This window comes from Melanaphis sacchari, unplaced genomic scaffold (assembly GCF_002803265.2).
Source record: "Melanaphis sacchari strain LSU unplaced genomic scaffold, SCAv2.0 Contig108_pilon_pilon, whole genome shotgun sequence".
Taxonomy (NCBI): Eukaryota; Metazoa; Arthropoda; class Insecta; order Hemiptera; family Aphididae; genus Melanaphis; species Melanaphis sacchari.
The window spans coordinates 779,422-796,545 of NW_020270415.1; the positions used below are offsets into that span (position 1 = coordinate 779,422).

General features: G+C 29.0%; 1 protein-coding gene across 8 annotated transcripts in view; it reads left to right on the top strand.

Moving 5' to 3' along the window:
- Positions 1-17,124, top strand: part of LOC112603431 (coiled-coil domain-containing protein CG32809) — a 122,543-nt gene that overhangs the window by 74,820 nt on the left and 30,599 nt on the right. For all 8 annotated transcript variants that reach the window (XM_025351974.1, XM_025351968.1, XM_025351967.1 and 5 more), the window contains one exon: positions 12,819-12,990. In XM_025351974.1, the coding sequence (XP_025207759.1) occupies positions 12,819-12,990 (172 nt within the window). The remainder of the gene's footprint in view (positions 1-12,818; positions 12,991-17,124) is intronic.

The following is a 17,124-nucleotide window of genomic DNA, read 5'->3' on the forward strand; positions in this document are numbered from 1 at the left end:
ATGAATATTGATGAGATGAGATACTTTAATTGTGCAATATTTAAATATAACTTGTAATAAAAACAAATTTAAAGTTTGTTGTGTTTACTCTGATGAAATAATTGTTAATATGTTATAGTTAATTTACAATTAATATACAACACTCGTCTGATGTACACCATTGTAGTGAAAGTTTATTATTAACTGATATTTTAATATACAATTATTGATATGTATGATTTTACAGAATACCCGTTAATACGTTATATTAATTTTTACAAATAATTGTTATAGCTAGATATACAAATTTTTATGCTTGTTCTTTCTCAATAAAAATTTTCAATGGAATAACTTGACAGAATTGAACCAATAAACTTCGATAAAAGAAAAACGCAATTTGAATTTGTTGTTTATATATGTATAGTGACATTAATGAAGTTTTACTAAATCAATGACTGCAACAAATATTCTGAAAACTTATCAGCTACAATTTCCTTTTTCGAAATCAATTAATCTGTCTTCATGCACATAAATATCTAATACAACTTTAATTTAAAATTGTTTACAATAATTCACCGATGCTTTGTTGGCAATGTCATATGGCTGATTAAGACACTAAAATAAAACTAACCAAGAAAAAAAATGTATATATATATATAAGAAACCATTTTCCTTTAAATCTCTTAATCGAATAATAGAAGTCTTGACACCGTTTTCACGGTCCAACTATGCATTTTTATACAATTAAAAAAAAAATAAATAAATAAATGATTGTAATTGGTTTTTTTGTCAAAAAATGAATTCACGTTCATTATATAATATAATATATTATACGGGAAAACGTCCGTATCCGTTTTTGCGATAACGAAAATTTAATTGTCTGGACAATACGCGTTGTTTAGACTATATTTTTGACGTAATGATTATTTTATGATATTTTCAACGTATATCCAAAGTTTTATTGCATAATACGCGCGGTAAAACATTAAGTATAAGGACGAAAGTTTCTAGCGGCGTATTATAATATATACAAGCAACTAAAATCGCCAATGTGCCATGAGCGGTAATGGAGGTCAGTCAGAAGTATAAAGACTGAACACCACGGAACATATAGTACATATTTTTTTTTCATTACTATATTTTTATATACCGGAAATAAAGGAAGTTTTTTTTTTTTATATAAACCCACACACAGCAGCACACACGGACCATTTAAACAAAATCGTTCTCCAAAGCCGTAGTTTAGACTGTCCGACTCGATATAAAAATAACGCTGCGGTAACGGATCCCAATGTTTATATTTCGTTTGAATCAATAAATTTAAATTCTACCGCGGTGCCCGCAATCGAAGTACTACAACAGCAGTCTATACCGAAAAGATATTAACAATATAACGCGTTTACGCGTACCGATAATATATATACGCGGGGCAAACGGCGAACGATAATATTCTGAATAACGCTCAATTTTTTGTCCATATGCATTACATACGATATTATATACGAATATTATTATTATGTGATGGATACCATAATGGTATAAGTGAATTTTCATCATCAATACTCGTAAAAATATAAATAGCTAATAATATATTATACATATATACAATATATGATTTACTCGATGTGAAAATGTACACGCACAGTTGCATGATGGAAATCAATAATATAATTTTATTATAACAATGAAATGTTGTTCATAACGGAAATAAAATGCGTAATATTGTTATTATTACCTATATCTTTAACGTATGCGTTTCTAAATTGAAAACTCATGTTCACTGAATACAGTGCCTTATTTGTATATAATTAGGCGCAAGCCGCACAACGTAAAATTTAAATATATGTTTTGTGCATCTTTATATATTAATTATCAACTTTTATAACCTTAATTATTTCTTTCTAAGTTATCAGCTATCTCTTCTTCATTTTATCTATATTTTTTCAATCAAAAACGTAAAAAAAAAATTGTTTTTTATTTTAATTAATGATACGACATTTAATTATAAGGAATTGAGTTCTATCACCTCCGCGCATACGATGATGATGACAACATCACGATTGAATATTATTTCGATAATTCTGGGTGTGCAAGACGTATAATAACAGTGTATTGTAATATCTTAAAACGTCCGTTAAAGAAAGGTTTTTGGTTTTATGTAGTCATAGTAACCGTTGCTATGTCAATCAAGTTAGCGGCTACGCTAATTATTCTCATATAATCAACATTTGTGTTTTTCATAGTTTTAGATATTTTAGCACAACATTTTTGAAAAAAAATGTATTTGTTATTAACTATTTTTTGGTGTTTTGACATCAACATATATTTTAAATTTTATAATATAAATCGAGTTAAATTGTTTTACATTTGGCCCTTTCTAAAATCCTAGCGAGGACCGCTACATTACAGTTGAAAATAAGAATAAAACTAGTATTAACTATGAGGTCATGTGTTAAACTAGTTTTTACTATGAACATCATTTAGTGAAAAGTATAATATGTATCTACAACAAAACCGGGTCCATATGAAAACACTTAAGATCAACTAGTTTTTTATTTGTAAATTTTGATTTTAACTAATTTCGGGTGTTTACTGCAACGTAAATATTAAACCGTTTGATGTTCAGCCAAACGGACTGAATAATTTCGCAAAGGTATAATCCACTAGTTTACTCGAATAAACTTTTAAATGTAAATGAGAATAAAAAAAAAACATTCGTTGAATTTTCGGTAGATATATCTATGTAGTTAATTAAAATTGCTGGGAAAGTCGTCTAATTTCGATCGTGTAAGTAATTAAAATTGTGATAAGAAAACGAGTATGTATGGTCATTTAGTCTACAGTTGAACGGATCACTTCGTGTATATATATATTATATACATATTAAATTAGGTACACTGTATGTATGTAACTCGAATACAGTGTTACGTGCCATAAAAATATAATCGAAATATTTAAAAAACTAACACTAACCACGCACACGCGTATAATAAATGCATTTCGTATACAACACTATTACATATAGACATGCTACTCCGGACGTGTGCTTCTATACAATGAATCGTTCTGAAGATCTTCAAGACATCATTTATTATTTATACACGCGGTTGTACGTTCGCTAATAACGTAGCGCCGCGCTGCTGCGGTAGCCCGCCGCCTCGCATGCCCTTTTGGTCTCGCGTGATCTCGACTGTTTATAACTACTACCGGAGCTCCGCTGCGCGTGTCCGTACCGCAATAATGACTATTATTATTGTGAAGTCGTGTTATCGATAGAACGCTACCCATATACATGTACGCATTGTATCCGCATACAAACGTATCGGACATAACATCGAATTTGTGTTCAGAAAAACTATAATTCTACGCTGTTATGGTTTAAACGTTAGTGTGAATTGACTATTATTAAACTTAAAAGTAAGAATATTATACTTATGTGCACAAATTTCGGTTTTTTTTTTTTTCGATGTTTCAAATTTTAAGCGTGTTATAAACGTTTTCAATAGCCCTTAAGTCTTTAACAGATATTTCACACGCTCGTGTCTCGTTCTAACAACACAAAATTGACTCTGCTTAACTCGATTGTACATGTTTTACATATTTTTTGAGACGGAGACCAAACACGATCTAAACATTTATATTAAAATTTAAACGCGAGATAATGGCGATGGTGTGATATTGCACACAAACAGCTCTCGCTAATTATAATATCGTGGTAGTACAATATTATTTTTAAGACTTAAATTATTACGTTACCTATTCGTATTTCTGTAAACCATTACTCGAGACATATAAAATTATCTATACCTTAGCGTTTTCGTATTCCTCGTTTAAAATCGACAAACTTTCGTAAATATTTATGTAATATATCACACATTAACCGGACGAATAATTACTATTACCTATATAATGGTAATCTTTGCTTTCATAAATAAAGTATATTATATAATATGACGTTGTCATCTGTAAACGTCATCGTGTCCAATCGACAATAGAAAAATCAATTTATATATAATGCGACTGCGCGTAACTGCAAGTATTTAATAATGTAATACCTATAGATACTATTTTATGCGAATACAATATATTAGTAGCCGTAGGTAATATATCGTTTTCGTCTAAATCAATACGATGTGCATTTAACAATTACACGAGATTATATATTTTTTACGTCTCTACAAATCGGGAAAAAACCAGTCGTTGTCGTTTCATCTAAGTACTTAGAAGATATGCCGTCTGCTTTCGGATGAGCAATTTTTACATCGCAACCTGTTTTGGAAAGTCGATCGTACCGGTTTCGAGAACATTTATGTGCTTTTTATATATGTTTAAGCGACGGAATTTTTTTTTTTCATTTAGAATATCTAGTGTTACCGTTAGAATCAACAGAGCGGTTGCAGTAACTTACCGATCGGCTGCGAAAATGACACGTGGTGAATTATATCAAAAACTTAATTTTATGCGATAAAAAATGAGAATTTGCAAGAGTTTGTTTAAGTTTTGACTATATAGATATTTTATTTAACCAACGAAAAAAAATATTAGTGATGCGGAAAAACAAACTGATACATCTCTATGAGAGGATTACAGCGTGTAGTGGATTTTATTTGGATCAAGTTTCAAGTAAAATCGTTCAAACAGTTCATAAAAACAATTTCGCACAGTCACTGTATAAGATTACAACGTATACACAATATATAGTATATACCTACTGCTGCACTGCAATTCGTTGGTGTATATAATGAAACAAAATGTATATGCATTTCATACTTAAAACTTGCTTGTGGATTATCAACATTGACACAAAACGTTGGTTAGGTACATCCATTGATTATAAAATATACGTTGCATTCATAAATTCAATAGCACCGCATAAATCATTTTGTGCCCTGCAACGGTTTCTTTTATTATAATAATAATATGCGTAGTTCTTGTTTGAGTTTGTTTCCACCCGCTATAAATATATTGCATTATGTAGATTTTCTGAAAACTTGCTTATTGGATTTTTCGATCTGATATTATATTATAATATATTATACACCTACTCAACGCTTACATTATTTTGCGCCGTACAGTGTATAGTACAGTTGCATAAGTTAGTTATTTCTCGATAGAATTCACTCGTTTTCCAAGATTTGTAACTTCGACAACCACTGAAACACGGTAAGCTTAAGTATAACACTTATTGACTGGATACGAAAAGATACATTTGCGCAGATCGCAGTCCAGCTGCTGGTTCGCAAGACCTAGCTGCTCCATATTTATTTACAATATTGTTGTTATTATCTATTCTCGTGTCTCCGTGTCTAATAGTATAGTCCGTGCGATAAAATGAGATTTACTGGAAAACTGTTATACAAATACACTTCCCGCATAAAGTGGGATAATCATTTTTTTAACAATGTATTATTTATAATTCATTTTTATTTGCGTTTTTTTTTTATTATTATTATTATTATTATTATTATTATATCACTTTCTATCTGACGCATCAACTGTAATTGACAAATATCTTTTTATTATTATTATTATTATTTTCATAGACGATACATAGATACATTTTTTTTTTTTTTTTTGTACAACAAAACATAATTTTTGTTCATTTCATATTTTTAAATGAAGAATTGAAAATAGGAGTAATTTATTAGTGAGACTTTTATTGATATGCGATTTTTCTACAATTCATTGCGATATAATTTTCTTTTCAAACAACAAGAAAAATTCTTGTTATACTGTTAATTTTATTTAATTCTTATTAACTTTATTTTTTATTTACATAGATTCTTATTATTATCATAAAGTCAAGTTCTGGTCTAATAGAAATAATCCATTATATTAAAACTTAAGTGGTTGTTTGCGTTATTTTTCATTAATATTTCTATATTTTTATAATTCATGAAAGACTTAATGGGTGCAAATAGGCGTTATAAATAAATAATTTAAATTGTACTGTATTTATATAATGGGATTTCATGAAATTTAAAAAACTTGTCTTGCCAAGTTATTATAATAATATTGTATTACTTTTAAGTATTGTTATATAACATAATAATACGTGATGTAAATAGATACTTTATTTTAAATATTTAACAAAGATCTTTTCTGTTTATTAGGTTCTTAAAAAAAAAATAAAAAAAGAAAGTTAAATATTAATATTACCTATTCGTATACAAAGTGTATAATACTGTGTCTTACCGGTTTCGTATGAAAACTTTATAGTAGAACAATATATATTATATATAATATAAACCATAATAACCAATCCCATACTTATTTATGAAATATATTGTTTAAAAATATTTTGTTGGATTCCTGTTATTTTATAATTAAATATAAATTCCATACAATTTAATTGTTGTGATCAACAAGCGTCCTAAAATAAAGTATTTAATTTTGACGATTTTTTTTTTTAATTAAGTTTGGGGTTATTTAAAAATTGATTGATGAAATCTTCCTATTATTGTTATTATGAAATTAAATTATATTTTACTATGTTTCATTTTAAATTTAAACACATTTTTAAGATAAAAGAGCTACGAAGGATCTCGACAATATTTTTAAATTGACTGTGGCGCATACACAACAATAAAAACCTCTTAGTGATACATATGAGACCATCAATTAAATGGTTCCTTGGATTACAGTGTATACGACCCACATTCGATGTTACTAAAATGGTGTGATTCTTTAAACAAGCTTTGCCCACGGCCAAATATATAATATTTATACTAATATTAATCGAACCACAAAATATTAATTTATTACTCAATTTAAAACTAAAAATTAATTTAAAAAAAAAAATCTACTTGCACAATAATGTTTAATAATAATAATACTGGATATGGTTAAAAAATATATGAAAAAAACCACTTGAAAGTTGAGGAAGATCTTGTTACCTAACTATTTGGATTCCCAGAGGATTTAGCTACTGGTACCATACAACTATTACACACATGTTATGTTTCGTTTTACAAAAATGGCTCAGTCGTTAACTAAAAAATGTCAGACACCTTTAACACATGATCCGGTTAAGTCACTAGATAAAAAAGCTTACTAGTATTTGCTGTGATTATTGTGTTTGGAAACAAATTGTTTATCGATGTTTCTAAATATAATAATATATTATAACGTTTAAAAAAAAATTTGTTGTGAATACCATAGTCATCAAATAAAAAGAAAGCCAAAACAAAATTTTGCAAACACCCTTTGATAAAAAACGAAAAAAAAAATGGTTGAATAACTACTAGACGATAATTATTCAAAGTCATCTTCGTATCATTATATTCTAGCCTCTGGGGTAAATTCAAAATGTTCGATTTGTTTATAAAAACGAGAAAGTGTGTGAAAATAAATTTTAGGCAATGATTATGTTACTATTAATATAATATTATGTATAATATTTTCTGTAAGTATTGTGTACATCATTATTATTAAAAACAAAACTAATTTGAAATTTCACGTGTAATTTCTGAAGTTGAGCCCACACACAAAAACTATTATAGATCTTGTGGGTTATGTACATTAATACTTATATAGTATTATATAAAATTATGTTCCGCGTAGTTGACCTGGAGTATACGTTTCGTTGACCCTCGCGCTAGATATAGAAATTCTTAACATCCACACAGATGACATGACAGGTGTTATTATAATATCATAATATATATATATATACACACAAAAGTTTCGTATTAAATATAGGGTCAACTGCAAGTATATCCGTTGCGATAGGTCAAACGTATGACGAACGATTGCGTAATTATTAAAAATTATTATTTTATGTTCATCAAAAATTATTATAATGCTTGGTGTCGACATAAAGCTTATAATGTGATACTGCCCACCATTTTAACATCATCCAATATTATTAAATAGAGTCGTTACCGTTATTAATTATTATAACATTGTTTATACGTTTTGTGGTAAACGGTTTCTACAATTTCCGTGATGATCCGACTCGCGTAAATATCCATAGGCATTGTACTTCGGTTTTTTTTTTTTTTTTTTTGTTCTCAGTAAAAATTTATTAATATTGATTATATATATTTATAAATATATATATTTTTTTTAAAATTTGAAACTTGAGTAATTATTATTGTTACAACACGACAACACGTCGAATTCGTTTCGTGCATAATATTGTATAATTTGATCGATGTATAACGTTGGAGCCGACGGGAAAACATATTTTATTTTATATAATCATTTTACCTCTCGTATACCCGTCAAGCTTATGCGATTGTTCCCAAAATTATTACTTTGTAAACTTGTATAAATACATAGGTAATATTATTTGTTATTGTTACAACTGACCGACGGATAGTTGCATTCGATGCAAAATTATAATTTTTTTCAGTATTTTTATTATTAATTAATTATTTATTTATTTATTATTATTATTATTGTCGGAACTGTTGAGATGACATACCTTCCATTATTGGATGTCGCATGGAATTTATAATATGTAATTCATCTTCATACATCTATCACCTTTCTAGAAAAGAAAAAAAAGGAAACGAAAAACATTTCGTCAATAACTTATTTAATTAACCTTTAAAATATCATACAACGTTTTATGGAGATACAATTCATATTTTTTTTCCGTGAACAGATTCTAAACGATCTGTTTTCATCGTGACATTAAACCGCAAAACTTAATGATTTATAGCTCGAGTAAAAATAATTATTCGTGTGAATTGATTGTTGTTTTAAAATAAATGTTAAAAATAATTTTTACCGATTAATTATAATTAACCTTAAGTGTCACGTATATACCAATGTTGATGTGTTTAAAAATTTGAAGTTTGGTGATCATAATAACTGTGTTCAGTCCGAAGCTAACGTAATTTAGTCGTAGGATACAGCTTTAAACTACTTTAAATACAAACATTCCATGTGTGTCGACTTAATTATAGCGACTGGAGCAATAGCAATTCAATTCGGCCGTTTAAGAACTTGTACATATATAGGTATTGTATTGTATTATATTATACAGTTAAAGTTCACTGTTGTACAATAAATAAAATAATTATAATAACAATCATTTCATATACTAACAACTAACAATAATAGTAATAATAATAATCTAGTATACGCACAGTTTCATTAAAGTCAAAAGCCAGTTGATTCAACATTGTATTACAAATATAAACTAAACAAACAGTAATATTATAATTGTAAATTACTATTAATCGGGGTTTTCGCTGTCTGCCATTACCGCACTATAAAGGGAAGAAAAGCTCGATCTGGCGCTAACAAGAAAATATCGTAACATAGTACTTAATATAATATGTATACGAAAAGCTGGTGTGCATGCGTATAATTACGTATGCATTGTCCCAACCAATTTGTCCCTGAATTTAAATATACGTATTATAACATGGTGTGACTTACGTGTGAAAAATGATCTTAATTTATCACTTGGATTATACGATGAAAATAAAGCAGCTTTAAAATATTCAATCATTTTCTAAAACGAAAAAAAAACAAAAGTTATTAGTTTTAATGACTTTTTCATACTATGTTGATTAAAACCGTCGATAGAGTAGAGATTACTCCTCTTTAAATCCTCTAGTGCAAAAACAACACATAATATAGTATGATGATATTATATTCGATTCGCGACTCATACAATAATAAAAATAATAGTAATAATAAAAATAGCACATATGGAAGAGATTTACTAGATATTAAAAACAAGGGGAAACATTGTGAACTTGGTCGCGATTCGCTCTATGTGCAGCGTAGTCGCATAATAATTTAATATTATATATAATAACGCCATATACGTAGTAATTCATAGGAAAACTACGTGGAAATGCGGGATTAAATAAGAATCCTAGCCCGAGGAAAAAAACGAAAATAAAGTTTATAAAAATGAAGTTTTTCCTTTTTGACGTTTTCTTTCTTCCTGGCGCGGTGATCGCTGCCGCGCACAAGTTATTAATGTTTCTCCCGCGAGCGTACATTAATCCCACGAGAGACTATAACTGTATTACCAGTGTTAATCCATAGGTCTCAGCACATAACCGCGCACAGTCCTTAACAAGCTGCTAAGACGTAGAGCAGCTCGTTGTCCCTGAATCAAATATAATGTATATATAATATACGTATATTTGTATATAGTCACACTGTCATCGTTGTATATACACAAAATGATTCACCAAACATATCATCACCCTGTTTTTATTTTTAATAATGAATTTATTTAAATTTTTAAGTAAAATTAAAGACCATTTTTTTTACGGAAATTATATTTTCATTTAAAACACTATCGATCGCCGAACAGGAAACTGTAATAATACTCAAAACAATAGTAACATCTAAATATTACGCATATTTTAGCTGTTTATTTCGATATTAAAATTGTTCAATAAATGTATGCATCTACTGACAAACTTTTAACTCAATAATCTTCTTTATGTTATTAAACCATACGAAGCATGCAGAGATCGGTATAGACAAATAGTAAAGTAGTGTATCATTAATTTTTAATTATTTTTTATAACTTGTTTACTGTACAAACCATTTACTTTACAAATACGTCATTTGAAAAAATGCCTATCCCAATAAAAGTCAGTCTACTTATACCAGCATACATTCTAATATTTTTATAGTTTTTGAATCATTAAATTGTGAAGCATATAAAATAAATAAAGACCATCATCGCATAAATCCCTCGAAACAACTTATTATTATTATTATTATTATTATTATTATTATTGTCCACTGACTTCGTAATTAATTACATTTGTTTTTATCACGTTTTCGAGTTTATATTATACAAATACAATATTTTATAAGAAAACCGTATTTGAGCGATAGCCACACTATACCATTTAAATACAATTTGCATTAAAATTGAATTCTCTTACCATTTGTTAAATATTTCGTTGTATGATTTCATCAACGAAAATGAGACCAATTTACTATTATTGTCAACTATATGTGAATAATAATGATATACATATGCACTTATTATTTATGGTAACATGAAACTGTTTTCTCTTGAAGGTCTATGTATTGAATATTTAGTAATGTAATAAACTTATTATTTTTGTTTGATGATCAAGTTCTTATTGTTTATTGATCGACTTTGAAAATCTAAAGATAATAAATCATAATTTAAAAAAATAGTCTACTCTAATTTATACAAAAAGGCGAGTCTCATTTGAAAAACAGAAGTTTGTAACGCTACATGACACCCTTGAGTAATACAAAAAATTTCTAGAAAATGAAAATATGGTCTCTACTCTTTAAGTATATTTAAAATCTTCAAAAACCAAAATTTGAATAAATTTGTAATTTAATGACATCATCCTTGACGTATCACTGTATATAAGTTGATTAAACATTAACTGCTATGATAGAACTAATCATCACATGATATAATATTATATGCGCTGTGCAAGAGGTTAATTATTTTTATTATTTCAATGACTGTATTATTTTCGCGGATTCTGCGTTTTGGAACTAGGTATATGATTTCTTTTCGCGGTTTACAGTGTTTTTCCGTGACCGACTTTGAATTCTCCACAAAATAATATTATATCGTATATAATATATAGGTATCTATACTATTTACGTAAAACACATCTCTCTCCCGAGGCTATTTTTGTACATAATATTATATCATTTTGTACCAATGTAGACAATAATTATACGTTTGGATATCACAGAAAGTAAATCGAGGAATGCTTTGCTCCGCAGAAGTTCTTTGATGATAAGTTTTCCTACAATAATACGATATAATAATATACAAATGCGAATATTATATATAATTCGAATCGTTCTACGAATCAATGATTCTTTTGAACAAAAAAAGACACAGTCCGTCGTCGCTTCTGATGCAGCAGCGTAACTACAGTAACAACAGCAGTAAATCATATAATAATATTTTGTCGTATACTATGTGCTTAGTCGACGACGATAATAACTCTAAAGTCTCAAGAGAACTTTGATCGCTCAACGACGAACTCCGGGCGAGAATTAATTAAAGATGGTGGATATAATAGTTATTATTAATTGGTTGATGAAAAATATCGTCGAGTTGCCAAATTATAAATTGTATAATATATTTAACTGGTACGGCGTTTTCGCTTTAATAATTTTAAGGATATCACGAAATCTCGACAGTAATTAGCAGTCAGCCCTATAATATATCTGCGTGTACATGGACGTATATATGTGCCAACGAGGCACACCTGTGTATAATAACACAACTTAATATATTGCGATAATCGCGAGCTCGTATATTTCGTCAATTAATATAACATAATATATTAAAATAAAATAATAATTATAGTGCATGTGGTAATAACAACAATTATTATAAAACTGGGCGTACAATTAATATTTTAATAATATCCCCTCTGCGGTTACATTTAATACGTATATTCCGATTAAACGGGCGAGGGCACAATGCTCGAACTCTCAACGATCGAACCCGAACGTGCCTATATATTTTAGGTTGTCTTTGTTTTTAGAAAGTAAAACGATTAATTTCGAAACGACAATTATTAAAATATTTCGTCGAACGCCCGTGTGTTCGTACATACGATTTCGCGATGATCGATAATCTATACAGTCACCTCGGGCATGTAATTTATTGATACGCATATGCACTCAATGACATCATCCGCGGGATATCCCACACATGATGATATTTTGATGATGACAGTATACCTATGAATAGATTAGGTTAGGTTGAGTTACACTTTGAACTTTGCAATCAACGTCATATCGATTTTTCACCATAGGCACGTCGTAGTAATAATATAATATTTTTTATATAATGTACACGAGATACTAATCGCTTTTTTTTTCTCGTTTGTTTACAGGGTAGCAAATGCACCAGCGGCGGCGCCCCCGGACAACCATACTACATGACCCATCAGTTTCCGGCCGGATCGTCGGCTACGCTACCCAATAGGGGCCGTCCGCCCACCGGGTCCATACCGGCCAGAGCTTATTCGCCAGCCGTGCCGCCCGTAGCGGCCAACAAATCGTCAGGTGCGTTAACCTAACCACGTAATTTGAGAAAACATATTTCATATTCTAAAGCAGAATATAAATCGGTGTACTTCAATTCATAAAAATAAAATTTCTGACAAGTAGTTTATTAGTTAAATAAACAGATTAATGACCAACATTTCGTGGAATACCCCTGTATTGTGACCCCATTCATCTAAACTTTAAATAACTCATAAACTATCCGTCCAAAAATTAATTTTCAAGCAACAAATACGCTAAATTTGAACAAGAACTTAAAAAATGCTTATCAACATTTTTTTTATTAATAAAATAAACGATTTCAAAAATTATAACGATAAAAAATAATAAAGACTGTAATTTTTTTTAATATTAGATAACAGTTTTTAAAATTATGGGTGTATTATTACACGTTAAATGAATCATCTATGGTACATATCACTATATAAAATCTAACCCACTCTTTCATTACCTTTCCCAAAAAGCTTGCTTACCCAACATGTCAGGTAATTAACCGCGTAAATGTTTTTTTTGGTTTATTCAATACTAAACATTGTTACTTTTCTCTTTGCGTTTTAACGTCGTACGCTATAGGTACGACCAGAATTCGCGCATATTATAATGTTGTAAATAATAGACCTACGTGTACACAATTAAAATGCAATTCGCGTCGTCGTCATTAATATATAAAATTGTAGTTGTAAACCAGTGTTTAGATTATAAAGGAATTTTCGTCATAGTTTCCTTTTTTATTGTTGACGTTATTCAAAGGCACGCCCGAGTCAAAGGGCGCGAGACACATCTTTCGCTCCAATTACCCACACACTCCATAGCACTACTATGGTATATACATAAGCGACAGATAAAATATATAGTAAACATCCTGAGTGCTAAGATCAAAAGAAGTTTGTAATGAAATCAATTTGGAGTTTAAATAAAAATAAATTATTATTATTATTATTATTATTATTAGTGATCATTTAATTATTTGTTTGTTCGTTCGAAAACGCTCAAATGTAATAGCATTAATAGAATGTTTATTCTACGAGTTCATTACGCATGATGTTCAAAGTAGGTTTTCAAAAGAACACCTAACCTACCTTAATAAAGACGAGAAAACCGTGGATAAATCGATATATTTTATCTACCTACGAGTACAACATAGAAATTTCATTTATATAAATAAAATTTTATTTTTGACTTCTACAATGCCCTAGTTTTTAACGTGTACAATAAAAATACGCTACATAGTATAAGAATAGAATACACAATAATATGATATCCTTACTAAAAGGGTGAGGTGCTTTTAGAATTTTAACGATTTTATAATCGCAATTATTTCATTTGAGTACTTTTAGATGAAATATAACTAATGACAACCAATATTAAACTATAAATTATTTTACTGAGTACGCCTTGATACGCTGCCTTAAAACATGCATCAAACAAATCGCGTCTATAAAGTATAAATTAAACATTTAATAACTTCGTGAACGATACTATAGCTCTATTTGAATGTATTAGTAAAAATCGTATTTACGGATAAATGATAAGATTTAGAGTACCCACAATGTGGCTGATCATTGCTGTGATTGTGATATCTTTTGAAAAAAGATTGTTGTAAATAATTCCGAATAATGGTTATTGCGACATTTTAAAAACGTTCGTATAATATATTAATATATGTACTTATATATATATATATATCCTCGTATACAAATCGTTAAGTCTAAACGAAAAAAAAACCAATAAATTCAAAATTTTAAATTCTTAATTCATTGATAAATTATCTATGTAATTATCATATGGCTTCATTAATACTGCAGTGTTAAATACTAAATCTACTAAACTAAAGCTCTTATTTTTCTACAATATTTCAACAAATAACCAAAACGATTTTTAAACAAAAACGGTAGCTATGTACATTTTTCAATGTTCTATAAAAAAACTTTTTATTAAATCAGCATACTTATTTTTTCAAGATCCGTTATAAAGAACAAGATAAAATTTTGACTAAAAAAAAAAAAAAAAATTGCATAATATTTTAAAAATATATTTTTAATTAACGCACCCAGTGTACATATCCAATGGAATCTATTAGTTTTTTGGGCCAATCAAAAATTAAAAAAAAAAAAAAAACTATATTTCCATAGACGATTGGTATTTTTTAAGAAATTTCAGAATGTATTATTGTTTTGGATTAGCGACTTTGGTCCCTTTATAGTATAATCTCTATATTTATACGTAACCCGATTTTATAATTTTAACGACGTCGCGTAAATTCGAAACAACAACAACAACAACAATAATAATAATAATAATTTAACGATAGTGAATAATAATATTCACCAGCGTTTCGTAACGGTCGACCGCGATTTACATACCTATACGACGACTGGGACCGTACTTCTGCGGGCACACGCGCGTATCAAACAGTCGTATTTTATACCCGTTTGTAACGGATATAATAATATATAATATATAATATTATATACATATTTATGCATGTAATTATTATTAGCGGTATAATATGTTCGTGACGTTCGACGCAAAACGGCTACAGCGATGACCACGGCAATGTAATAACATATTTTATTATTTTATCAGTTGTATAACGGTGGTCAGGCGCTGTGATTTTAGTTAGTTATACTACACGGCTGAGTAGTTATATAGTGTTGTACACGAGTACCTATATCCGTGATTACCTTGCAGGTTACCAATTATTCGAGAAACAATAAAAAACAAATAGAAATTACTCATGTTATTGTTTCGCTCGCCTCCGTGGCGATGATGGACGCACGATGACTTGGGGCGACAAGACTCCTCCGAAAACTTTTGATTTCGTATACGAGTATACGAGTATTCGCGTTCACCTGTGAAAAGTTATGATGTGAGGTTGCATCGGGCATATTTAATTATTCAGTTATGTTAATATGTTTATTGAAATTTTGAACTTTTATCAAACAATTATGCTTAATTTTTTTTTTTTTTAATCTATTAACGTTCTTAAAAATATCTTTTTACATAATTTCCAGTCAAACTAAAATAAAGTTTTTTTTTAAATATATTTAATCGTTATAATATTTTAAGTTTTTACTTTTTTTTATTGACAACATACATTTTTCATTTCATTTTATGAAGCTGAATATTTTTTATAATATTTCGATGTATAAAAATTGAACACGAGTAGCTTATGATTTATAAGTGTTTAAAGTTTTAGTTTTACACAATACATCATCTTGACATAGATGATATCATCATAATTTGACTAATAAGTAGAATATTTTATTTTTATTAGAAAAATAACTTTACTTGTTGGTTTAGAATTAGGTAATAAAAATTGTATATTTTCGTGTAATTCGTTTAGGATAATTTAGAAATATTTATAGCTATATTTTACTTTAAATTAAATAATTTGAAATTATTCATTACGATATTTTTATCAAACATTATGAATGTTTAATTATTTCCATTTTGCATTATAGTTTTCATGCCTATAACTTACTTAATTCATTAATCTATATTTGATTACTTGTTAAATAGAATTTCTATTGACTATTCGCGCTGTGTGATATCGGTTCGCATCGTACGACACCGCGGTGCGGTTGACAACATCTGTTGTGTGATAACCGTCCGGTGCGTGCATGCGACCGTTATCCCATATTCGTTTTAAATGTTTTTGGTTTCGTATCGCGTGTGTGCAGTCGAAACAAATTCGATTATGTTTCGTGTTTTTGACGTTTTCGTAATTCATTAATCTCAGTGTCACCGATAATTCCATAAGTTCGCGTATTTTTTCATTTGTGTAGGTGACACTGAACTTCGTTTCATACTTCATGTTGTCGAGCTCGGTTCGTCAAAACCGTTGTGTCGGACCGGCTCGTTTTTCGTGTTCATTCTCTTTTTCTTCTTTTTTTCGCTTGCTGCGGTTGCGGAGGAGCTCCGTCCGGCGTCCATATTTGTCATCTTCATCATTTGCAGTAGAAAACCACGTTGTCTGTGATTTCGTGAATTGGTTGTTTGGTAAATATCGTTCGAATAATTTATATTGTCAACGATTTCATATTATTTTCCCCAGTCTAGGGTGTTCATTATTGTTACCAGCAATCATTGTGAGTCGTGGTTTTCACATTCGTCATAACTGCTGTGTTTTTT